The following is a 25,480-nucleotide window of genomic DNA, read 5'->3' as shown; positions in this document are numbered from 1 at the left end:
CTATTCAATTTCAAAAGCAATTAGAAATTTGAAATAATTAACCTCTTTAAGGAGTATTGAAATCATTCTTTTACCAATTTCAAGTCCCAACCGGAGTAATTTTAAGTTTCCACTTACCGCAAAAGTCCCAAGAAATAAATTTAATTACATTAATTTAAAATTATTTATTGAACGAGGAATGAAAGTTATCCGGTGAGGTTTTATAGATTACAATAACGTGTTTTATCAAGTTAAACAATTTATTACCTGTCCAAAAAAAAAAAAAATTGAAACAAGATAATAAAAAAAAAATGTTGAACAGTTCCAACTAGAGATGCCCCTGTAAAAAAGTGGTCAGTCCACCCACTGGACGCGATTAGGGGGAGAAGAAACCCCCGAAAAAGAATAGCCTCGAGGTCTGGAGCTCCCAAATTAAAAGGTTGACAGAGCCAAGGGGGCCTCTGTAACTTGCTGTTGCTGGCATGGCTTTCCAAGGGAAGAAGCTCATCAACAAGCCCGATGGTCAGTTTCCTGATCGGCATTGTTTATCCAGCTGATATTTTCCCTTCCAATATCTATCTATCACCGGCTTCGTCCGTTTGACTTTCTGTTTGTTTCCTCACATAGTATTGAGAAAGGATAACCGAAGAAGATTCTACTTGTCTATATCCGCCGCTATGTTCCACAGTTTTACCTATTTGTATTCTCTATCTATGCTTCATCTCGAATTATAATTGCATATCAAATATATACTCTGGAAGAAGCAGATAGAAAATAAAATGTGTTAACCGACCTCTAATCTACTGGCTTACACATACTATTAGTTTGCGAGGACCTGAAATTCTATTAACTTATTTCTCATCATCAGTCCTTTTTTGGGGTTCCGTCATCCGATCAACAAAGGTAGAACGCCATCCTTCTTCCATTAGCTCCACACCTGTATTCGATGAAAGGGCTGAGACGATGTTGCAGTCCTATACATGCACGCAAATAAACGAAAGAATAAGAATGTTAGAAAGATACGCTAGAGTTATTTTTTATTTTTCTATTGCTTTCTGTTTGCTTCACCTGGTTGTGATTATAGAGATGTCTCTTGCTTATTTAAGTTTTACCCGCTTTTAAGAATTTTTATTTTTTTCTCGAGCTGTGCCATCTTCTATTGTTTTCTTCCGAAATATTAAGCATCATTATATTTCTGGAACTTCAGAGATTGTTCTCTAGATCCAATGTCAAACCTCTGGAGTTTTTGGAATTCTCGATTTGGTTAGCATAAATATTGGCCTTTTTTTAATTTAATTTTTTTAACGAGAAACGAACTTTTCATTGATAATATGAAAAGGAAGAAAAAAGTTCAAGGATACAAACTCCCAGAGGAAGCGAAAAAAGAATAAGAAAAACAACCAAAACATAGAAACCAAAAACCCATGAAATACATGAGATATGAAGCCCAAGAATAGATGCTAAAAAACTTTCATCAATAAAACTTGTCAATTCAAAAGGATTGACTGCTGAGGAGGAAACCAAAACAATCCTTTTAACACAAACTGATCGCCAAAATGGAGAAGTAAAGAATCTGAAACCTCCCTTCCACCAAGAGAAGACAAGAAAACTATAATATCTCAACCCTCAAAACTGCTGCAAAGTGGAACCAACAAAAAACCTGTTGCCCATAATTAAAGCCTACCTATTCATTGATTGGAACTAGGGTAAAGGCTACATGCCCATGGAATCAAATTTCCAAGATTTAGAGATTTTCATCTCCTCTATCAAATTTATTTTGGAGAACAGCTAGATTGGATCTTGGAATGATAGTTGGAGAGGGAAGATTTCTTAGTATATGCTTTTCCCTGTCTTTAGACTCTATAGAGTCTATGAAATGACGAGAATTGAACTATAGCTTCTTTTTCTCCTCTCTCATATTTTATTTATTTCATGAATATTTATTTCTTAACCTTATTAGATGTGCTGAAAGAGCAGGGACCCATCCCTTACATTTCCCTTTTTCCCCCTCTCCAATGGAATATTTCTTCTTATAAAAGAAAATTAAGCAACACAATGTTATATAATAAAGATATAAGTGGACGTATGATATTTCACTTCACCTATTCGAGGAGCAGACATATGAAACTTTTCCTTGATTAGCAAGGCTACTTTTAACTGTTTATGTTACATGGATACATATCAGATGTGGTGACAGAATTTATTGAAGGTTTGGTGGAAACATATTCTGGATTACAGTACTTGGATGGTTTTCCTAAGGTAATTATGTTTGTCTACCCTATATTCCATTGGAAATGGTATTTGGTAATAGCAAGACTAATTTTGACTTGAGTAAAAAAAAAGTAAAAATAAAAGACTAATTTTGACTAGTCCTTCTATGGTAATACAGGTGAAAGTTGTTTTACGAGCTGATGTTTCAGGTGCAACATACAACAAAGTTGCCATAATATCAGGTTTGTATTTCTAAATACTAATAGTGTATACTTTTTTCTTATATGAAATAACATTCACCGATTAATTGAAAGAATAAAAACGGAGGAGAAAGTATTCCAAGCTGAAGAGAACTAAGGTCAAAATCTTTCCAAGTTGTAATGATTGAGTCAAGTCTATAGTTGAAAAAACCATTATTATGGGCAATGCGGTTAAAATTATACTTCCAAAAATTTGGTTAAAAAGAAACCAAATAATCTTTGAAGACAAGAGAAGGGATTGGCTTGACTGTTTCTGATTAACTAAGTTCAAAGTATCTCGATGGTGTTCGATTTCTCATCTTTTTAAGGACTACTCTGTTAGCATTATTTGTTCTTCATGGGAAGCTTTTGTTTTTAGATAGTTTTACTGTTTTATTTATTTTTCTCACTCCTACAGAAGTTTGTATCTTTTAGCACTTTTGTAATTTTTCATTAATCAATGAAAAGTTCATTTCTTGTAAAAAAAAAAGAAGGATTGACTTTTGTTGTGGTGAGCAAAATTTTATTCCACCTTTCAAACTTCAAATAAAGTCTATTTCACGAAAGGTTAGGGCCTTGCTTCATCATCTTCTTCCCTTGTATCGTTTACGAGATGCAAAATGATTTGGATCCAAGGGAGGAGGGCATGTTGCTAGGCCTATTTATTTATTATTATTATTGTTATTTTTTTATAGCTTTTGACAACCATCAAATCTCAAGTTAAAGAAATCGTAGGGACAGAGGAGAGAGAAAGAGCACGAGAAAGAATATCTTTTCCAAATCTCCTCTCTGTTACCAAGGATTATTTCTTTTTATCCAAGCAAATGAAACTTTTATAATGAAACATGGAAGTACATTTACTGTCTCTTAATATAATTATTTATCGCTATGATACTAATTTGCTTATTCTTCATTTCATGATACAGGTGGTGGAAGTGGACATGAGCCAGCACATGCTGGATTTGTTGGGGAAGGAATGCTGACAGCAGCTATTTGTGGTGATGTTTTTGCCTCTCCACCGGTTGATTCGATTCTGGCTGTATGTTTCTTGGCTATTTAATTGCATGTATTAGCATTTTTCTGCCATCATGTTATTATTTAGCATGACTTTGATTTAAAGTAATTAAACTTCAGGGAATTCGAGCTGTAACTGGACCTATGGGATGTCTTCTCATCGTGAAGGTCTGAAATGACAAACAAACTGATTTTTTTATTTTTGGAATCATTCTTTGAATATATATCACTATCTTGTGCCCTCACTCAGAAATCTTGTTGCGTAATTGTGAACATTTTCGCTTTGCACCTGAATACGAATTGCTTTGATATAAATGTTCATAGAATTATACTGGTGATCGTTTGAATTTTGGTTTGGCTGCTGAGCAAGCAAAATCGGAAGGATATAAAGTAGAGGTAAATTGTCCCATTTTTCTTCTAATGTAGTAAAACATGGTAATAAAATTTTTAGTAACCATTTTTGTTTGACCTCAAAGACTGTTATTGTTGGAGACGATTGTGCTTTGCCTCCACCTAGAGGTATAGCTGGCCGTAGAGGTTTGGCCGGGACTGTACTTGTTCACAAGGTTGGCTCTCTCTCTCATATATATTATATATAGTTTGGAATCATTCCCATGTAGGTTAATGGTAGCAAGATTAAGAAATAATTCCCTTTTTACTTTAAATGTTCAAGTAAAATAGCCTGAGCAAAGATATGAAATATCTCATTAGTTTTTCCTTTTGGCCCTGATTAGAATTGTGAAGAATAAAATAATATATTTCTCCTTTGTAAACGTAATACAAGGTCGTTTTTTTTTTTGCTCGAACAAGATACGAACTTTTCATTCACAATGAAAAGGATCAAAATTGTCCAAAAGATACAAACCTTGAAGGAGTGAAAAAACATAAAAAAAAAAGTAATATATAAGTAACAAAGAAACAAAAGCTGAAACTATTGAGGAGTTACAAAAGCCTCCCAATTAGAACAAATCATAGAAGGAGAGTAATTTGCAAATAAGTGAGAAAGAGTACACCATTGAGAAGCTTTGAGTATATGGTCTTCTTATATGGAAGAAAAAAGCTACTTATAGGGAAAACTGATGTAGGGTTATTCATGTAAATGAGACTTTTCTTTTATTTGGGCTAAACTTATCATTAGGATATTACCATAGAAAGAAATGGCAGCTTTTTAAAGCAGTCAGATAATTAACGGTTATGAATTAGTTTAACTGTGAGGGGTTTTTTTCTTTTTTTGGAAAAGAAACAGATTTCATTAATGTAATGAAATGGAAAAGGAATACAAAAGGGGAAGATCCCAAACCAAGGGAGTTACAAAAAAGCTCTCAAGTTGGTTAAAAGAGAAACAAAGCTATAGTGTTTAAAGATAGGAGAACATTTGCACCAAGATACAACCATAGACACTATAGCTTCAAAAACGATGCCAACAGAAAGCTCCTTTCCTAAGAAGATCCGGCGATTCCTTTCTAACCATGTCGACCAGAGCAGCGCCCTAACAAAATGCTTCCATAGGATTCCTGCTTCACTGGTGAAAGGGTGCTCCAGAAGAGTGGATGCTAGGAGAGAACAAAGATCCGTGTGTAGGACTATAGGCCAATCGAAGGATGAAAGAATAGAGGCCCATAGCTTTGCTGTGTATTCACAGGAAACAAAAGTGTGGCCCAAGGATTCTTCTTGTTTTTTACAAAGCACACACCACTGGGGTGAAAGACACATATGCTGCAACTTCTTTTGAAGCTTGTCATGGGTATTAAGGGCATTCCTGTTGACCTCCCATAAAAAGACTTTGATCTTTTTTGGGTAATGATCCTTCCAAATCGATTTGTAGAGCATAGTCTCCTCATGAGTAGTTTGTGAGATTTGTAGTTATTGTAGAAGGGAGTTGACGAAGAAAAGGCCAGATGGTTCCAATTTCCAGACAATTCTATCACATCCCTGATTGATGTGGATGGGAGACAGCAGGAGATGGAGCTCTAAGCACTCATGGATTTCTGCATCTTTGAGATTCCGTCTAAAACAGAGGTCCCATGATTTTGTAGTTATCGACCACATCGCCTTCACCAAGGCATCTTTGCAGGAGTGTAAAGCAAATAGGAGGGGGAAGACAGTACATAGAGGACCGGGGGCCAGCCATCCATCTTTCCAAAAGAGAACTTTAGATCCATCACCTATCTTGAAGCAGCTTCTGTCCAGAACATGTTGCTTTTGTTTTAATATAGATTTCTAGGGACCATGGGCAGAAGCAAGAGAATGGTGAAGGGAGCTTTTGTGCCTATTGAGGGGCCCATATTTGGCTTCAATGACTTGCCTCAAAAGGGCCGATTCTTCTGTATGATACCTCCAGATCCATTTTGCTAATAGAGCTTTATTCTTTTCCTTGATTTTGGAGATGCCGAGGCCTCCATCCTCAATGGGATGAGTGATCTTATCCCATCGCACCAGGTTTTGCCCTTGTTTGTTGCTACTCCCTTTCCAAAAAAAATTCCTCATGACTTTCTCAACCTCGTTAGCGACCTGTGTTGGGATGGAGAATAAAGAGAGGTAATAAATTGGGAGGTTGGATAAGGTAGCTTGTAGAAGAGTAAGGCGACCACCTTTAGAACTAAAGGAGCTTTCCCAAGAGTTGAGCTTTTTCTTCATTTTTTCAAGGATGGGGTCCCAAAAAGAAGCTGATTTAGACTTACCATTTAGACTTACCATTTAGGGGGAGACCTAGGTAAGAATTTGGCCAAGTTCCTTTTTTGTAGGCAAAACGGTTGGACAAGAGATCCAATTATGTTTCCATCAAGTTGATACCCAGCAATTCAGTCTTTTGTAGATTAGAATTCAGTCCTGATGCTTCTTCAAAGGTTTGGATGGTACAAAAGAGATTTTTAAGATGGTCACTGTCCGGTGATGAGAAAAAGATAGCGTTGGTTCTTTTTTTACAAGAAACAACTTTTCATTGATATATGAAAAGGAAAAATATTAAGGATACAAGCTCCTAGGCAGCGAAAGAAAAAGAAAAAACAAAATTAGATAATGCCGAGCTCATTGAGGAGCAATACAAACTCAATGGAAATGAGAAACCAAAAATCACTTGTGAAGGGACCCAAAAACAAAAAAGACGATCTTCAATCTTCCTTAGAACACCCATATAATGAATTTGGAGGAGTAACTACTGATAATGAACCAAAGCTCCAAACGATGCAACAAAATCCAACAAAGCAACCAAAAATCTTCACATGACACCATCTTCATCAGACTCACTTTAACTGTGAGGTTATTGGTTTAACTGTCAGCCTTATGATTTAATTAGAGCCCTTACCTATCTTTGAAGCTCTAAAAGGACTTGGTAACAATAAGGCCCCGAGTCTAGACGAGTTTCCGGCTGAATTTTTTCTGAAATTCTGGAATCAATGGAAGTCTGATTTCAAAAGATTCTTTGTTGAGCAGAGCTCCATAGAAACGGTCATTTGAATGAGTGAATAAAGGAAAACTTTATATTCTTGGTTCCAAAGAAAGACAAAGTGTCTTTTGTGAAAGACTTTCATCCCATAAGTCTCACTATGACTACTTACAAGAATCTAGCCAAAGTCTTAGCTGAAAGTCTCAACAAAGTCATTTCTTCGACCGTTTCTCGAAATCAAAGTGCATCTTTGCAAGGTAGACAGATGCTTGACCCTATCTTTATAGCCAATGAGATTCTGGAAGAATATAGGTTTCGGAAGAAGGGAGGTTGGATCTTAAAGCTTGATTTAGAAAAAGCTTTTGACAAGGTCGATTGGAGTTTCGTTTTGGAAGTTCTTCGGCATAAAGGTTTTGGTTGCAAATGGATAGAGTGGATTGAAGGCTGTATTGTAAACAATAATTTCTCCATTTTCATTAATGGAAGACCAAGGGGTAGGATCAAAGCTTCTCGAGGATTAAGGATAGGGTAAAAATTTCGTATCTTGTTCAAAAAAAAAAAAAAATCACCTGCTAATACACTTCTGTCGTTCCTCTATTATGATGTTATACTGTGTTATTGAGTCTCAATAATTACATTAAGCGACGAACTGATGGATTTACAGTTTTGCAAGTACACAGTCAGGAACTGCTATTTCTTTTGCTTATATGATTTTTCCATGAATTGTGTGGACAGGTTGCTGGAGCTGCTGCTGCTGCAGGGCTTTCTCTTTCAGATGTTGCAATGGAAGCGAAACATGCGGCTGAAATGATTGGAACAATGGGAGTTGCATTGTCAGTTTGCACATTGCCTGGCCAGGTTACATCAGATCGTTTGGGCCCAGGGAAGATGGAGCTTGGTCTTGGAATTGTAGGTTACTATTTGAGTTATCTTATCTTTAAAGATAAAATACTTCTGTGCTTATTCTGCATGCTAACGTTCACTTTCCTAATAAAAATGACCGAGGACACAATTCACAGAACTAAGATTCTTGGGTCTGCTGATCAACTTTTTCTTTCTTCACTTCAGATCAATTTACTTGGGCTGAACATATTTTGTTTTTGTTAATTAAGATTATTATTATTATTTATAATTTCTCATGTTTAAGTCTAGAAATCTGATATGTTTCAGCATGGTGAACCTGGTGCTGCTGTGGCTGACCTTCAGCCTGTTGATGTGATAGTATCTCATGTTCTTAAGCAAATATTATCACCGGTATGCTGGTAGTTTGGTCAAAATTTTCTCAGTCCATGCATTCTTAGCTTGTTGAATGGAAAAAGAAGTTTTTGTGCTTGATTATATTTGCTTATCAAAATTGGAAGAAAACATTTAACGAGGTACACAAGCATAAATAGGAACGAGACACCTGATCTTGCAGGACATTCAAGTATAATATATCTTTCTGAATGGTTTTTCCACTTCTCCTTGGGACATGCTATATTTCTCGAGAACTTCTGAGAACTTCACCCCTTCATCAACATCCTCTTTGCTCCCCCTTCTCCATTACTGTAGGCAATATTTTGATAAAAATTTATATTTTTTCAAAATGCAAATAAATTGGAGATAGTTCACCTTTGCTGCTATGTTTTTCGAAACTCCGTTTCTCAACTTTTAGAGAAAAATTCCTACTATATTCCATTTTCCAGATAGTTCACCTTTGCTTAACAACCTACCATCTTCCATTTTCATTAGGGCTTTGTCAATCATGAAAGGATTGAGGGAGAAACCGTCTTTTACGGCCTTTGAGATATCCTTTCAATCATCATGAGCACAATATTTCGAAACTACCATCATATTTCCTCAATTTGTTTCCAGTACATCTACTTCTTTTTTAACCCATTGAGCTAGGTTAAACTCTCTATTCTCTGGCCATTCCTTTTCGATAGCTTGTGTCTCATTAACTTTTGCAACATATGTCATGTTTTAAATCCCTTTAGTCAAATCAGCATACAATCTTCTGTTCCTCAGCAAATTCGTCTTCTGCTTTTCCTCACTTTTTATATTATTTGTCATCTGATCTTTCTTAATCCTTTCCTTGACCACCACTGCACTTGGCCTTTTATTCCTCAAGAGCTTCTGAATCTGTTCTTCCATATTCCTCACAGAGAAGGTTTTCAGCATATTCAAAAAACCCATCCATCCATTTTTGTTAGAACCATCAGGAACTAGGACATTCTTCCTTTCCCCGGTAGTGGGCCATATCACCCATTCCATAAACCACGAATGATTGGTTCTGAGTTTTTTTTTTATAAGAAACAATTTCATTGATGAGTGAAATTACAAAAGAGGGAGATGTGTATCCCAATAAACCAAAGGAGTTACATGAGACTTCTCCAGTTGGTCAAAAGAGAAACCATACTATAAGAGTCAAATACTTTAGATGCTTTACGTCCAGACATAGCAAGAAAAATGATATTGTCAAAAAGTCTAGCTAATTGTTTATGTGGCAGACATTCTTAATTTGAAAATGGAACTTTTTTTTTTCATACGAACTTCTCATTGAAATAATGAAAAGGAACAAAATTGTTCAAAAGATACAAACTCTCGAAAGAGCGAAAACTTAAATTGAACTGGGAGTTGTAACAACTTAAATTTATGATTCTCAAGCCATAAAGATTGGAAAGGATAAAGGGGCACCCACATTTTCTACTCGAGCATAAAATTTTCATTCTCAACCCAAATGCAAAAGAACTTGTTATCAATTTGGCAACTACTAATTTCCATTTCACAAAAGAATCTGTAACTGTACTACAAATCAACCTCAGATAAACCAAGCAAAGATTGTACCAGCTATGATTGATTACTTCAACCAAACTTCATCTCTGGGAGAATAGGGAGGATAGAGAAGAGAGCATACTTACCTTTTTCTTTTTTAGCTTTTCCTTTAAAAAACCACCTCTGAAAGATTGTCTTAGAAATGTGAATGTTGCTCCTAAAGCTTCCAAAGTCTTCCAGAAACATGTGATCAATATTGTCAGACTATCCAATCAATCCTAGAAGTATAAATAACCTGTGAAAATCATGAGTTGATGCTCTGAGTTTCTTGATCGTTTGAGCATGTTCTTTTTTTTTTTGAACAAGAAACAACTTTTCATTGATATATGAAAAGGAGAAAAAGGAATTTGATCAGGCCGTTTGAGCATGAACAAGAAACAACTTTTCGTTTGAGCATGTTATGGAAGGAATTTATCAGGCCGTTTTTTTCCTGTTCTTTTCCATTTGGCTTAAGGGTTTGTAGCAATGGTTTTCAAGCTTCTGTGGTTTTGGTTTAGGCGAGTCTTGGCCGCTGGTGTTTTTGTTTTTGCTAGCTTGGGAAAGGAGGCATCTGTCAAGTTATTATTCATTTGTTTCGTCGTCCAGAGAATCTTGCTCATTGCTATTGGTTATTGTTCTTTTTAGCACCTTAGTCTGCGGCTCGACGGTTGATTTGGTTTTCTTTTAGCAGGCGGTCTTCTTTGATTTTGCATATTTCGTAGCTGAAAGCTTTTCAAGCCTATATTTTTTTCTTCAGATTTTTGTTATTTCTTTGGCTTTTGTCTTCTTGGTGTTACTTGGTAGTTTATATTTGGTGGTCTTGGTCATTGGTTCTTTGTTCCTTGTTGGTTATTTTTTCTTTACGCTTACTTTGGAAGTTTGTGTCCTTGAACATTTTTCTTTCTGTTCATATTATCAATGAAAAGCTTGTTCGTTGTTAGAAAAAAAGAGATCGAATTAACTTTTATGACTAGTTGCTGTGTTCTATTTTACTGCCTTTCTTGTTCTAAAATAATTTTGTATTATGTGCAGGAAACTAACTATGTTCCAATAACACGAGGTAATAGAGTGGTGCTATTGGTTAATGGGTAGGTCAACAGATTTTATCCATTATTTTTAGTTTTTGCCTCCTAGTTTTGATCACCACCATCATGTTATTGGGAATTTTAATTTTTTGTCAATATGACACAAATGGTTGCTTCTCTGAGCTTTATATATTTATGTGAAATTTAAGTGTTATCACCATGCAGAAACTTTGGTCTCAGTGAGCCAAAATTGTACTGGTGGAGAAACATAAATTTTTATTTAAAAACGGTTACAAGTATTGAGGATGGGCTGTATTCTAGTTAAAATAAATTGCAGAATGGTACATCAAAGGGAGGGTGCACGAGAAATTATTAGCTCAAAGACAAATTTCTCTCCCATAAAGTATCAAAATCTTCAACAACGTGATAGATTTTTTGGCAGATTTGATAATCCAATAAATAGCTGAAATTTCATTTCCCAAATCATTGAACACTTTTCTTGTTCACAAAACAAAAAAATAACTTTTAATTGATATATGAAAAGGAGAAAAAGTTTAAGGATACAAACTTCGGAGAGGGTGAGAGAAAAAGAAAAAATAAGAAAGAGAACAGAAAAGAGACTTAACAAGGAGCATTACAGACAAAATAAGAACAATAAAAACCAAAGACCATGACATAAGAGACCAAAAAGCTGCATAGACGAGTCTTGGATCATAAGAGAAACTGAAGCCCTTCAAAAAACTAATCTTAAGCACCAAAGGAATTGAAAATCTACGTTGACGAAGAGGGAACCGAAGGTGGAGAATCTTCTAAGCCAATCTTCAATTTCTTCCATTCCTTCAAATAATCTTTAGTAATTTTTATTTATTTTTAATTTTTTGATAAGAAACAATTTCATTGATGGATGAAATTACAAAGAAAGGGGATCCCACAATGGAGCTACAAGAAACTTCTCCAATTGGTTAACAGAAAGTTCATACTATATGAATGAAAATAGGGGGATGTTTTACACCAAGACATAGCATGAAAAGTAATGTTGTCAAAAATACTGATGAAAGGCATCTCTTTGTCTAGAAAGAGTCTGTGATTTCTTTCATTCCAAAAAGTCCATAGAAAGGCTTGCATGAAGTGTTTCCACATAATTCCTTTGGCTTGGCCCACTAGAACAGATGTGAGAAGATCTTGGATGTCAATGGGGAGAGCTACTGTCCATTCAAAAGCTTGGAGGATCAGGTTCCAAAAATCTGTGGCCAGAGAGCAAGTATGCGAAAGATGGGAGGGCGATTCCCCATCTTTTTTGCAGAGGATGCACCACTGTTGGGACAGGACCATGAAGGGTAGTCTTCGCTGCAGTCTATCCGATGTGTTGATACCCTTATGGGCAAGTTCCCAAATGAAGAACTTGGTTCTTTTTGTGATGTAATCGTTAGTAGCCTTTAAGTTCTGTTATTAGCTTTTGTTTTAAAGCTTATGTTTAATAGGCTTTAGGTTATGTTTGGTAGGCTTTTAAGTTTTACCGTGGTAACTTTGTTTACCCTTACTTTTAAGCTAAAAATCCTATAAATAGGTTTCAGCCCTTCAATAAAGAGATAGATTCATTCCTTACAAACTTGGCTAGATTAGCTACATCAGATTTGGTATCAGAGTATCCCGATTTTCTGGGTTGTATGGCGGGAAAGAAGTCAATCAACATTGGTGACTCTTCTCTCGTCAAAAAAGCAGTGGAGCAAGCCTCCATTCTCTTGCCACGATCATCAACCGCACGCTTGCTGTTGGTTGAAGGAAAGGTGAAAACCATCCTGCAGGATGTCGGCGAGATTAAACAAATTTTGGAGATCATCCATGACAAGCTCGAAGCAATGAGATTACAGCAAGCTACGGTTAGAACTCCTCAAAATTCTGCAAGATTGGATCAAGAAATGTGGATGGAGGATCAAAGGACTAATTACCTGCCGGAGAGGTACCATATACCACCAAGAAGAGTCCAAGAAGTCAATCGGAGACCAAGAAACCTCCGAGAACAGCACCTTGTGCAGCGTAGAAGGTACCAAGATTATGTTCATGAATCAAGAATGCTCCAAGAATCGAGAGCTGTCCGGCAAGACTTCAACCAAAATCTTGGAGTTTGTACGCCAAGAAGGTACCAAGAAGGTTCAAGCAACAATGTTGGAGTTTGTACGAATTTTAACAAATTAGTTTCATACAAGACTGAGGTATTTTGCCACCAAACTCCAAACAACAGCCATGAAATTTTTCTTTCTTCTTTTCCAAAACTCCCAACTGAAAGAAGCTTGAAGCAAGAATATACCACAAAGTCTTCCCTTCACAGAAGACTTCAAGAATGTAGACACGAGAAGGAGTATTTTTGTTTGGATGAGTTAAAAAGGACATTTTCAATTGGAGTATTTTTGAACCACAAGGAAAGGCAAAATTCCATATTAAAGATTGTTCACAACCTTCTAACTCTACTGCATTTAAACTCGAGGACGAGTTTTCTTTCAAGAGGGAAGGAAACTGATGTAATTACCAACCCATTAGTTTTATTAGTTATTAGTTAAAGGCTGAAGTTAGTTGGTTAGCTGTTATTAGTTAGTTGGTTGGCTGTTTTTAGTTAGTTGGTTGGCTGTTATTAGTTAGTTCTTGTTAAATGTCTTTAGCCCTCTTCTATGAAAGGGGCTGCGGTCTTCATTTGTTGAGTAGTTTTTTCAATCCATAAAATTCTCTCTCATTTGGTTTACATCATTTTGGGTATAGATCTTTCCAAATGGCTTGTGCATGAGAGATCTCTTTCGAGCCATGTCAGTGAGAAGAGAAATGATGGAGAAGGGACCATTTCTGTCTAATGGCCAAACCCAAGAGTCCTCCCCATCAAGGAGGTGGGTGGATTCTAGTTGACTAGAAAGTGTTGCCCATTCTGTAATTTCCTCCTCTTTGAGAAAGCGCCTGTAGCCCAAATCCCAAAAATTGAGGTCTGAGTTCCATATCTCTTTGTCATATCTCTTTGTCAGAGGCTGTTTTTCGAAGGGATAGGGAGAAGAGGCTAGGGAAATCTAAAGCCAATGGGGAATCAATCAGCCAATGGTCATACCAAAAGGATGTAGATGCCCCATTTCTAACTTTGGAAGCAATTCTGTCAAAGATAAGGCGCCTCTGTTTGTAAATATTCCTCCATGGTCCGCGAGTAATTGTTATAGACTTGGATCCCGGCTTAGTGTTGAAGGCTTCTGTGGTGTATTTAGCCTCGATGATTCTTCTCCAAACTGCTGTTTTTTCGACTCTAAATCGCCATATCCATTTTGCAAGGAGTGCTCGGTTCTTGGCTTGAAGTCCGTGTAACCTGAGACCTCCTTGATCAGTTGGGCACAGGACTTTGTCCCATTTGACAAGGTGCATGGTTGTTGATTCATCACCACCTCTCCAAAGAAAGTTTCTGCGAAGCTTCTCAATGTCCAACCCTATTAGGCATGGCAAAAAGAGAGAGATAATACGTAGGTAAATTAGAAACGAATGAGTGCTGCCAAGAATGAAGACACCTTTCAATTTTCTCAATCACAGGGGCCCAAAAAGAAGCTGTGTTTGGATTAGCATTGAGGGGGAGACCCAAGTAGGAATTTGGCCATGATCCAACCTTACAATCATAAACTGTAGCAATAGAATTTAGACGCTCCACTTCTATATTAAGGCCAAGAATCTTAGATTTAGTAAGGATGATATTTAAACCTGATGCTTCTTCAAAGGTCTTTACAATCTGAAAAAGGTTTTTGATGGCTTCATCCTCATCTAAGGAGAAGAGTATCGTATCATCGGCAAATTGGAGGTGGTGGATGTGCAGTGGATCAGATCCCGTAGAAAAACCCTTGATTAAACCCAAATCGGCCGCTTGTGTGAGGAGATGGCTAAGGCAATCAACCACCAATATGAAGAGGAAAGGTGAAAGAGGATCGCCTTGCCTTAGACCCCGAGTAGCACGAATTTTACCTCTCAGTCTCCCGTTGATGATGATAGAGAAATTGGTATTACAGATACATCCTCTCATCCACTTTCTCTATGTGGCACCGAATTCTTTGGCACATAGGATAACATCAAGGAAATCCCAATCTACTTTGTCAAAAGCCTTCTCTATATCAAGTTTGATGATCACCCCTCTTTGCTTCTTCCGTTTCCATTCTTCCACAGTCTCGTTGGCAATGAGGGAGTCATCTAGGATTTGTCGCCCTTCTGATTGTTGTTTCGAGATGGTGGATGGGAGGACCTTTTTGAGTCTTGAGGAAAGAACGCGGGCCACAACTTTGTAAAGACAAGTGGTGAGGCTAATAGGCCGATAATCCCCCACAGTGCGAGCGTTAGATTTCTTTGGGATGAGGCAAATGTATGTTCCATTAAGGCTTGCATTGATTACACCATTTCTAAAAAAATCTTGGAACACCCTCGTAATATCAAGTTTGAGAATGTTCCAAAATTTTTTAAAGAATTCAACGGTGTATCCATCAGGGCCAGTGTATCCATCAGGGCCTGGGGATTTGTTGGTACCAAGATCACATACTGCTAGCCAAACCTCTTGCTCAGTGAACTGTTCTTTGTTAGGTACCCGAATAGAAGAACCTAAGAAGAACCGATAGTCTTTCGAGAGGGCTATCTCTCCCCCAAGAACTCTCTCAAGTTCCTTACCAAAATACAATTATCCATGATATCCTTCTCTCTCCCTACATAACAACTCACCCTAACTAATTAACCATACTACCCCTTCATACTAACAAACTAATATTCCCCCGTACTCCTAATAGGACTCTCATATTACCCTGCCCTTCATAGACACCTTGTCCTCAAGGTGTGAATACACAAAAACAAATTTCCTTTTTAACTACCCATACAAAAACATCGAAAAGAAAAAAAAGGCCAAAAATAACCTCAACCCATTACTGCAGCTCGTCCATTTCCACTAGCAAGCAAAAGTCCATCAACATCCTCAGCCCAATACATCATGTCTTCCATTCTCATTAACAAACCAAAAACCCACCAACACTCCTTTTGCCCAAGCCCATGGCCCAATCATCCATAATAGTCTGTTGCCCCTTTCCAGTTGATTGGGCCCTTTTTTTAATATGTTTAGCCCTGACTCCAACCCACATAGATTCTTTCTTCCAAATCTCCCTGTAACCCTAATTTCATCTCGTGAACTCTCCTCTCCCCTGCACTTCACCTTTCCGTCGCCGCCTCCACCCCTTCGGCCACTTCGTCTGCCACTGCTCCCCTTGCCGGTCGCCTTGAAACTTCGACCCTGTATTCGCCGGAGTCTTGTCTCCTCCCTCGTGTAGTCTTCCTCTCCGTCGCCACCATTTCCACTTCTGCCGCTTCTTCGTTCCATGTTTCTTCGTCGACTGCTTTTTCACCCGCCGGCCACGCTGCGATTTTGACCTTGTGCTCTCCGTCCTCTTAACATTTCTTCTCTGCTCGCCGATTTCTCCTCTATCCCTCTTCTGGAACTCGAACTCCTTCCACCGCCGAGTTTTCGATTTTTTCCATGGAATCATCCATGGTCGACTTCCCTTCGGAATTTCGGCCTGCGTCTCAACATTCATCGGTTCACCTTGTCCTGGGTTTGTATTTCTTCGGGCTTTAATTTCTTCTTCATCCCCCTTTTCGAACTTCTGCGGTCGGTGTTGCCTTCTTCCTCTCTTCCTTAGCTTCTTCATATTTTTCTTCATATTCAGTTGAGGGTAATATTTCTCCTCTCTTCTCGATGAACAGCTACATGACAATACTTTCCCTCCGCGGTTGAATTTCCATCGCACTCCAGTCCACATTCTCGGGTCTGATCGCCGTCTTCCAGCAATCCTTCGTCCCTGCTTTCGAATGCTCTTCGCCGTTGCTTCTTCCTTCCTTGATCTCTCTTTTTCCTCTCTAACGGTAAATCCCTTTTGCATTTCTTTCGTTATTCGAACCATTTCATTTGAACGTTCCTTCATTTCTCTCAACAATTCCTGCAACTCCATTCCTATCAATAATCTCCGTATCCTCGTAACTGCCTCGAATGAAAGATTCCAGGACGAACTTGCTCTTATACCAATTTGTTAGGTACCCAAATACAGGAACCTAACAAGAACCGATAGCCTTTCGAGAATGCTATCTCTCTCCCAAGAACTCTCTCAAGTTCCTTACCAAAATACAATTATCCAAGATATCCTTCTCCTCTTCCTACTACCCTTATTTATAGCAACTCCCACCTAACTAATTACCATACTACCCCTTCATACTAACAAACTAATATTCCCCTATACTCCTAATAGGACTCTCACATTCTTCTAACCTCTTTCTTTGATGGATGTCAATCGGATCCCATGATAATGATTGAGGGAGAGTTCTGCATCCTGTTTCTTTGTATAAAGATCTGAATAGAAAGAAAGAAACTCATTAACAATATCACTTTCAGAGAAAAGGCTGGTTCCTTGTCGGGAGAGAATCTCCCTAATGGAACATTTTTGCTTCCTTGCTGCTACAGTTCTGTGAAAGAACCGTGTGTTAATATCACCTTCCTTAAGCCATTTGCTTTTACATTATTGCCTCCAAAGGATCTCTTCATTCGATGCCAATGTGAGGAGTTGGGATTTGATGGAGGATCTCTGTAGACAGTGTGCATCAAGGAATGCCCCTGTTTCCTCCATAGTGTCCAAGAGGTTCAGTTCCAAGAGAAGCCGATTCTGTTGTGTTTTGATACACCCAAATGTATTCTGATTCCATTCTTTGATAACAACCTTGAGAGTTTTCAATTTTTGAATGAAACGATGCCCAGGCCAGCCACGAAGAGGTGTGTTCTTCCACCAATACTTGATGAGAGGGGAGAAACTGTGGTGTGTTAGCCACATGTTTTCAAATCTAAAAAGGGAGGGCCCCCATTTTTCAGCACCAAAAGAAAGGAGGGGATAGTGATCAGATGTGGGCCGACATAGACACTTAACTCCCATAGGTCCAAATTTATCCAAGATCTTATTGGACACCTTTGAGAGTAAGGGAGGCAGATTCACGGAAACTGGACCATGTATACAGTCCATTCTGAAGAGGGATATCTATCAAGTTAGCAGAAGTAATAAAGGAGTTAAAGCGGCGCATACTTCTAGGTGTGCCTCCACTTGATTTTTCATGGAACCAACGGGTGACATTAAAATCTCTCCCTAAAATCCAGTTTTCGTGACAGAGGTGCTGTAGATCTGATAGTTCTTGCCAAAAAGGCGGATGGTTGCAAGCTCTCGATGGTCCGTAGATACTTGTCAACAAGATAATCTGAATCCACCGACATCCTATTAAGCCTTGTCATACTCTGGTCAAGGGCACGGCGGAGCTTTGAATTAATAATCTTTAGTAATTTGAAACCTCTTTTCAAGATAAGAGGCATAACCGCGAGCTTTTCTTCACAAATTCTGTAAACTTCAAATGTGATGATTAGAGTGGATCATTGTACTTTTCACCTAGTTAATTGTAAGCAAGTGTTTGTGTTTCTTAATTCTTCTTTCTTAAAAAACAAATTTAGCTTTGGGTGCCAACCTTCTCATCAAATTGCACCATAAAGTCAATACAAATCAGATTTAATATAATTTAAACTACCATATGGGCAGAGCTAAAAATAATGTTAATCACCTGCCTCTATGTCACATCTTATTTTGATATGCAATATACTATTATCTGTTGTGATTATGCACTGTCAAGGATATAAAAATTTTGATGATGTCATTTCCTCAATTTCCTTCCAATTCAGGTTAGGTGCTACCCCAATGATGGAGTTAATGATTGCATCTGGGAAGGCAGTTCCAAAACTGCAGCTAGAGCATGGGTTGGCTGTTGACAGAGTGTACACTGGGTCATTTATGACTTCTCTTGATATGGCAGGTTTGCTACTTCCCGAGTGAGAGATTGTTCTAATATATGTTATTGTAGATTCTCTGAAACTGCATGTTTGTCAGGTTTTTCAATTACCATCATGAAATCAGATCAAACAGTCTTGCAACGGTTGGATGCTGCTACCAAGGCTCCTTGTTGGCCCATTGGTGCTGATGGTCTGTGGTCAAATGTGAAATATACTTTGCTTCTATTTTTTTGATTGTTTTTCAGTTCTAGTGATACATTTCTTTTCTTGAGTTCCCCATGTTCTCTATTTTCCTTTTTCCTTTCCCTTTGGGAGATTGTATCCTTTGAACTTTTTCGATTTTCATTAATCAATGAGAAGTTTTGTTTAAAAAAAATGATACTTTGATTAGATATTGTTTTTTAGCTATGGGTAAATATCTGAATAAGGTATTATCTTTTTCTGTAGGCAGTCACCCACCTGCCAAAATACCTGTTCCAGTGCCACCACCAACTCTTGCAACAAAGAATGGGGAGGTATGGTTATTATTAAATCAATGTTAAAACTGAAAGAAAAAGTTCTTTTATATAAATTTTTTTGAAAGTTAACACACTTCAAAGTTATTTGTACTCTTTAATTAGACATTAGGTGGACCCCTTCAACTGAGTCAACAAGGCATTATTCTAGAGGCTGCAATTCAGGCAGCTGCCAATGCAGTGATCAATCTAAAGGATACTTTAAATGACTGGGATAGTAAAGTGGGTGACGGTGATTGTGGGTCGACGGTTGGTATTATTGTGACCTATATCTTATTTATTTATTTAGGCTGTTTGCTCTCCTTTTTCAATACATATCTTGTTTCTTATAAAAAAAATCTTATTTATTTATGGTAAAAAGTGTTCTGAAGTATTTATTCTTGATATTTTCCCTGCAGATGTTTAGGGGTGCAACTGCTATTCTTGAGGACATAAAATGGTAAGTATGGCTTGCAGTTTCACTGATTTTTTCTACTGAAACATTCACTTTTTCCTTTAAAAAAGGTTTTCTTGTCAACTTATGCTAGGACTGGGCCTTTATGAATAAGTTGGTGACTTTTGTTGTTCTCCACGATGTTCTTGGACTAATAGGTTTCATGTCACGTCAATTTGAACTTGCTTGATTTGTACTATTGTGATCTTATAGTGCAATTCCCTTTTTGGCTCTCCTTCACCAACTGATATCTATTTATACAAAAAACTGAGTCTTAGTACAAGAAACTACTAAAATAATGAAAAGGTGGGGTTTTCACCCTTTTCAAACGATCCATATAGTTTTCCTTCCCCCACAGATGATTGATCGTTAAATGCTGGTTGTATCGATATTGCTTGTTAGGACCAACATCCTTTCTGGTATAGAGATGTTAGTTCGTGGTTAAGACTTTAGAAATGAGATCTATTTTCAATTTGCTTCTCACTCTGCAGCCATTTATGTTGAGTGGATCTTACCTTGGACTTTGCTCTTCTTTTTCCTTTCTTTCTCTAGTTTTCTCTCTGTACCCGTCTTCCTTATCCTTCTTTTTGTTTATCTGAATTTCTGTTCAATTCTCCGTTGTCTTTTCGCTGTGTTGCGTCATGTTGCTGCAAAATTTGATCAATTGATCCGTCGAATAGAAACATGGGCATAAAGAACCGAGGAGATAACTTAAAAGCATTTATTATTTTCCATGAAATTATGTTTATTATTTCAAAGGTATAGGTCTTTCATATATAAAATAGGAATGGATATCTCTCTATGAGATTCAACATTAACTTCTGTATTTTTATTTATTTATTTATTTTTTGTCAAATTGAACTTAAATATGAACTTGATAGTCTGGCATCAGTTTCCTTTACACTAGTATCTTGTTTGAAGAAATGAATGATTCAATCCTACAACAAACATTTAAGTTCCCTAAATTTTGATCAGAAACTTTGAGAATATATTCAATGGAGAACAGCCTAAAGGTTGGGTGAAGGGAACCCCCAAAAATAATTAAAAAAAGGCCTTTCAATTATTTACAATCATTAGGAGACTATAATTACTAAAGAATTCAATATGATTTGAGCACCACCAAGATGTAAGCTATTACAAAAAGAATCAAAAGAAGACAACTAATCTTCAAAAATCTGGTAGAAACTCTGTTCTATTATTTATATCCAGAGGTCATTTCAAGGGGTTAAGGGAGTATTAGAGAGCTCCCGTTCCTCTCCCAAAGGTCCTAGTCAAAACAGCTAAAAAGATACCCCCTTCTACCTCACCACTCATAAGTATATCTGCTTACAAAATACCCCTACTACCCTCCTAACTTCTGTTCAGTGGTCCTCCTCTCTTGAACCATTTTTTACCTTTTTCTCTGTCATGCTAGCAGGCCCTTTTTCCTCGAATAAACATTTTTCACCGTAGGCCTATCATTACCCTGCCCCAAAAGAATCACCTTGTCCTCAAGGTGAAATTTCAGAATTGCATAGTGATGACATTTCTTTGTTCCATGCGGCATCATCCTTTTTGGCGCCTTCCCAACGGATCAGTACCTCAGTGCCGGATTCAATATCAGCAGCCCGAACCCCCAAGATTTTAGTTGGTTGGGTTATGAAACCTACATCATGAACCATGTTCTTCGGTAAGGGAAAGATGGGGGATGGTGTGTCCGACAGCCTTTTGCAACTGGGAAATGTGAAAAACCGGGTGGATCGAGGCTGAATTAGGGAGGGCTAGTTTATAAGCCAGCGGCCCAACTTTTTCAATGACATGGAAAGGCCCAACGAATCTGGGAGTAGCTTTGCATTCAAATAAGTATCCAAGGAACCTTGACGGTAGATTTAAGCTTCAAGTACGCCCAATCCTTGATTTCTAATGCCATTTCACGCCTCTTCGCATTGGCATATGCGCTCATACGCTGTTGGGCAGTGTGTAAATGAGCCTGCAATGTCTCAATCATCAAGTCGCGATCCTTTAACTGCTGATCAACTGGGGAAACGGGCGAAGACTCGGTTGGATATGTTAAAATAGTGGGTCGGGGCCGACCATAAAATATCTCAAACGGCGTCATCTTCGTGCCTGAGTATGACGTGATATAATCCTCTTTTCCAAGGTCAAACATCTAAAATCTTCAAAACATAATCAAAATTTTTGAGGCAGCCTCAGACCTAAATATAAATTATAATACGTCAGAAATAATGGGAAACTACGTGGAAAGGCAAGATTTGGCAGCAGTGGCAGAAGCCTTTGGATGCAAATTTGGCACTTGGCCATCCTCTTTTCCATTGGTCTTAACATTAAATGGTGTCATTTGAAGGTGAAAGGTCACTGGTTTAATTATCATTGAAAGGTCATTGATGGTGATATTTTCATGAAGGCCGCAGTGGTCATTAATCTCTGTGGAGCCGTCTTTAATTGCTTTTCAAAATGATTGATAGATTTCTTGTACCAAAAAATTGGATGAAGCAAATCCAATCCCTTCTCCTTGGATTGAAGATTCTCTCTTGGTTAAGTCCTTTGTACTCCTGTAGTTGTTTTGTTCATCATTGTTTTATTTCTCTTGTATCTTTTGGATTTTGGTTCTACGTGCGGCTTTTTTCGCTCCCATAGGAGTTTGTATCCTTAAACTTTTTCTTCCTTTTCATATATCAATAAAAAGTTTGTTTCTTAAAAAAAAAAACTGTATAAGCCTACCAAAGGAAGTTAGATTCAATATATATATATATATATATATATATATATAAATGAAAATTTCAAAGAAGTTGCGGCGACATGCATGGAAAAAGCAACAAGCTATTAGATACAAGAAACACGCCACAGCCCATTTGCTTGATCTAAAGAACTAATCAAGCCAAAAGCCTTCAGCTAGAACTTAAAATCACCCACTAGACCTGGCAATACAAACCAAAACAGCACAACACAGACACTTTACAGCTGAAGACTACTTGGCAAAAGCTGCACAATAGACAACAAATAAAATGTATCTAAAAGGCCAAAAGCAGCATCCTTAACCTGAAACACATCAGTGGTGATGTGATCAGAGGTAATTGTTGGGACAGTTAAGTACTACCATGATCTGAGTTAAGGCATCTTGGCTGGCTATTAGCACTGGCGGGCCGTTGGAGTGCCTTCCTGCCTGAGCTATGATGGTGTGGCTTGGATGTCATGTGACAGTGATGTGGTAGTGTACTGAGGGATTAGATTTACTATGAATAATTGTGCCCGGAAGTGGGTCAAATTGGCACAATATTGGTGAATGATAAATAATAATAAGTTATTTATAAAATATCAATAACAATATTAATTAGTTAGTAGTCAACATCTAGATTGATATATTATTATAAAGAGGTTATTCCTGGAATGTTAAATAACAATGTTGTTAAGTAGCGACCAAATTCTTATGTAAGTAGTTGGAAATGGTCCTTATACTCGAGCCATGCCCTCACCTCAAGATGGCTCAAAGTATTAGAACAATTGGTGGTGGAGATGAATGAGTTTAATAGTTCAAGTCTTCAAAAACGTACTTCAGATAGGATCGGCCACAAGGGAGAAAATTGTAGAATGAACCGTTCATTGGCAGACAGCAAAGATTGTGTAAGAGGGTACACAGGTAATCTTTGAGTACACTTTAAAAACTCATGCCAAGAGCCACCTTAGAGCAGGGGCATTGCAACTTCCAAGTAAGTTCAACATTTGTCTAGAACTGTGAATAGTTTCTTAGTTGATTTGTTTGCCATCATCTCTTGCTTTCTCATGTGAACTGCTGTTTGGAGTCTACTATTTTCTGCTTAGCTTTTGAGTATAATTGAAAATGTTACATATATCTTTTCTCTTTATTCATTTAAGCTTTATCTCATCAACAAAATATTTGTTTGTGGATTCTGGTCATTTTCATTCCAAAATTATATCATCACTCTCACCTTAGTTGCTATCCGTCCTCAGCTATCCACTGAACGATGCTGCCGAGACAGTGAATGAAATTGGATCATCCATTAGAAGGGTTATGGGAGGAACTAGTGGGATCATGTAGTAATTACTTCCCCTGCCTTTCTCCTTTTTTATGGCTCTTCATTATTGCTTTACAATCCATTACATTTTTCTCGTTAAACAGATATACAATATTTTGCAAGGCAGCATATACAAAATTGAAATCAAGCAGCCAGGATGACATCACCCCACAGATATGTAAGTTATTTTCACCTAGTAGTAATCTGATTCTTTTTTGGACTAATGTTGCCTTTTTCGATCAGGGGCTGAAGCATTAGAAGCTTCCATAGCTGCAATTAGCAAGTATGGTGGGGCTACTGCTGGTTATCGAACATTACTTGATGCCCTAATTCCCGCGTCTGAAGTTCTTAGAAAGGTAAAAATACGTTTCTATAAATTTTTGGGGTTGCTCTTGATTATCGAACATTACTCGATGCCTATATCCAGTATATAAAGCTCTTTTGAAGGTAAAGAAATGATATAGTCCTCATAATTTTGTCTCGTGATTTAACATTCGTCTCTACTTGGATATACAGAGGTTAGATGCTGGTGAAAATCCCACCACTGCTTTTATTCACTCATCTGAAGCAGCATCGAGTGGGGCTGAAGCAACAAAAAACATGCAGGCTCTGGTATCAAATCTCATTGCGTTTAAGTATCTAATTAGCTTTCTATATATATTACAAGGGAATCATTTTGGACATAGAGTAGGGTTCCAACTGGTGATCGTTTCAAATAATTGATCCTTTTCCTCAATCCTACCAAGCTGAAAGCCTGAGACTTGCTGGCGATCGTAACAAATTAGTAATATTCTTATCATTACAGAAATCAACCTTCTTGAGATTTTGGTGGATAAAGGGATAAAAAAAATAATTATAAGAATATGAGGTCAATGAGGATCATGAGATATTCTTGTTTACTCGACATTTGGTTTTTTCTAAAACTATCGGTTTGATTAGTTAAGTTGCACAAAATTTTGCTTTGTATAACTCTGAACCTGCACAAAATTTTGCTTTGTATAACTCTGAACCATCTTTTCCTTCACAGACGAAGGCTACCGTCAATATTAATTATAGGGTTTTGGGAAAATTTTGATGTACATATTGACAAAATATTCATATTGATTAGATTAAAGCTTTTAAAGGAAAAAACAGATTCTAATTTACTAATAATTTTATTCATATGTTATGACACAACTAGAAAATAGTAATTTCAATTTATCAAATTCAAAATAATTATTCTTGACCAGATATCATGGATATTTGATTGAAATTACTTTTATTGTCTATATACATCGTAGAAAATTGTGGATCTTTTCTTCCATGCTTACCATTACTGTATGGCTTTTGTAGGCTGGCCGTTCGTCATATGTATTCGGGGAGGTCCTCGCAGCAGTTCCAGATCCAGGTGCGATGGCTGCAGCAGCATGGTATAGAGCTGCGGCTTTGGCTGTCAGGGACAAGTGCCAGGCTGCTTCATGAGCAAATACGTCATGCTTTCATGTACCATCTGCATCTGCGCCTTTTTATCTGCAGATTCGACTGTTGTAATTTTTTGTTCATAATTTTGTTTTGATATTTAGAGCTTTCTGATTATGCATTTTTTAACCTTTTTTTTTTTTTGATAAAGCCGAGAAAGCAAATTCATTTAGGGACAGATTATCATAAACCATCAACCCCAGAAAAAGCATGCTTGAACGTGTGGCTGAATCGTTTTTGTGCTTTTGTCGCGTCCCTTCTCCAGAGGGTTCAGTTTTACTTTTATGATTATATGTGCTATTGATGGACGCTACCAGCATTAAAAGTATCCCCTTGTGTAGTGTAGATAGGCTTGTTTATTTGATTTAACATTAATTCATTTTAATTCATAAATTATAGATATTAAATCTTCACTTAAATTGTGGTTTTAAAATGTAATAAATAGTTACTAACGTACATATTTCTTTTCATATTTAAGAATAATAATGCTTGTGCGAATATATAATTATATATTTCATGTATCTTATCTTATATTA

At 37.3% G+C, this 25,480-nt stretch overlaps 1 protein-coding gene across 3 annotated transcripts; it reads left to right on the top strand.

Moving 5' to 3' along the window:
- The first annotated feature begins 313 nt into the window (after positions 1-313).
- On the top strand, positions 314-25,272 carry LOC111008837 (putative 3,4-dihydroxy-2-butanone kinase). Of its 3 annotated transcripts, XR_015789587.1 has the most exons (21): positions 314-501; positions 2,165-2,238; positions 2,369-2,432; positions 3,356-3,468; positions 3,564-3,611; positions 3,768-3,839; positions 3,920-4,009; positions 7,564-7,737; positions 7,999-8,082; positions 10,654-10,709; positions 18,397-18,527; positions 18,602-18,694; positions 18,952-19,019; positions 19,125-19,268; positions 19,418-19,458; positions 23,422-23,505; positions 23,591-23,664; positions 23,730-23,842; positions 24,003-24,098; positions 24,178-24,270; positions 24,819-25,061. XR_015789587.1 is itself a non-coding variant. In XM_022281672.2 (20 exons), the coding sequence occupies exons 1-20, from the start codon at positions 462-464 to the stop codon at positions 24,945-24,947; spliced, it is 1,788 nt and encodes a 595-aa protein (XP_022137364.1). In that variant the 5' UTR covers positions 316-461; the 3' UTR covers positions 24,948-25,272. The 3 variants fall into 3 exon arrangements, 2 of the variants coding, with proteins under 2 accessions (XP_022137364.1, XP_022137366.1); XM_022281672.2 differs by lacking the exon at positions 24,178-24,270 and having other exon boundaries at positions 316-501; positions 24,819-25,272; XM_022281674.2 differs by lacking the exons at positions 314-501; positions 2,165-2,238; positions 2,369-2,432; positions 24,178-24,270 and having other exon boundaries at positions 3,550-3,611; positions 24,819-25,272.
- The last annotated feature ends 208 nt before the right edge of the window (positions 25,273-25,480 follow it).

Source organism: Momordica charantia (genome assembly GCF_013281855.1).
Source record: "Momordica charantia cultivar OHB3-1 chromosome 3 unlocalized genomic scaffold, Mcharantia_2.0 BLBB01000003.1, whole genome shotgun sequence".
In the NCBI taxonomy this organism is placed as follows: domain Eukaryota; kingdom Viridiplantae; phylum Streptophyta; class Magnoliopsida; order Cucurbitales; family Cucurbitaceae; genus Momordica; species Momordica charantia.
The sequence above is the reverse complement of the archived record's forward strand: the minus strand, read 5'-3'. Positions and strand labels throughout refer to the sequence as shown.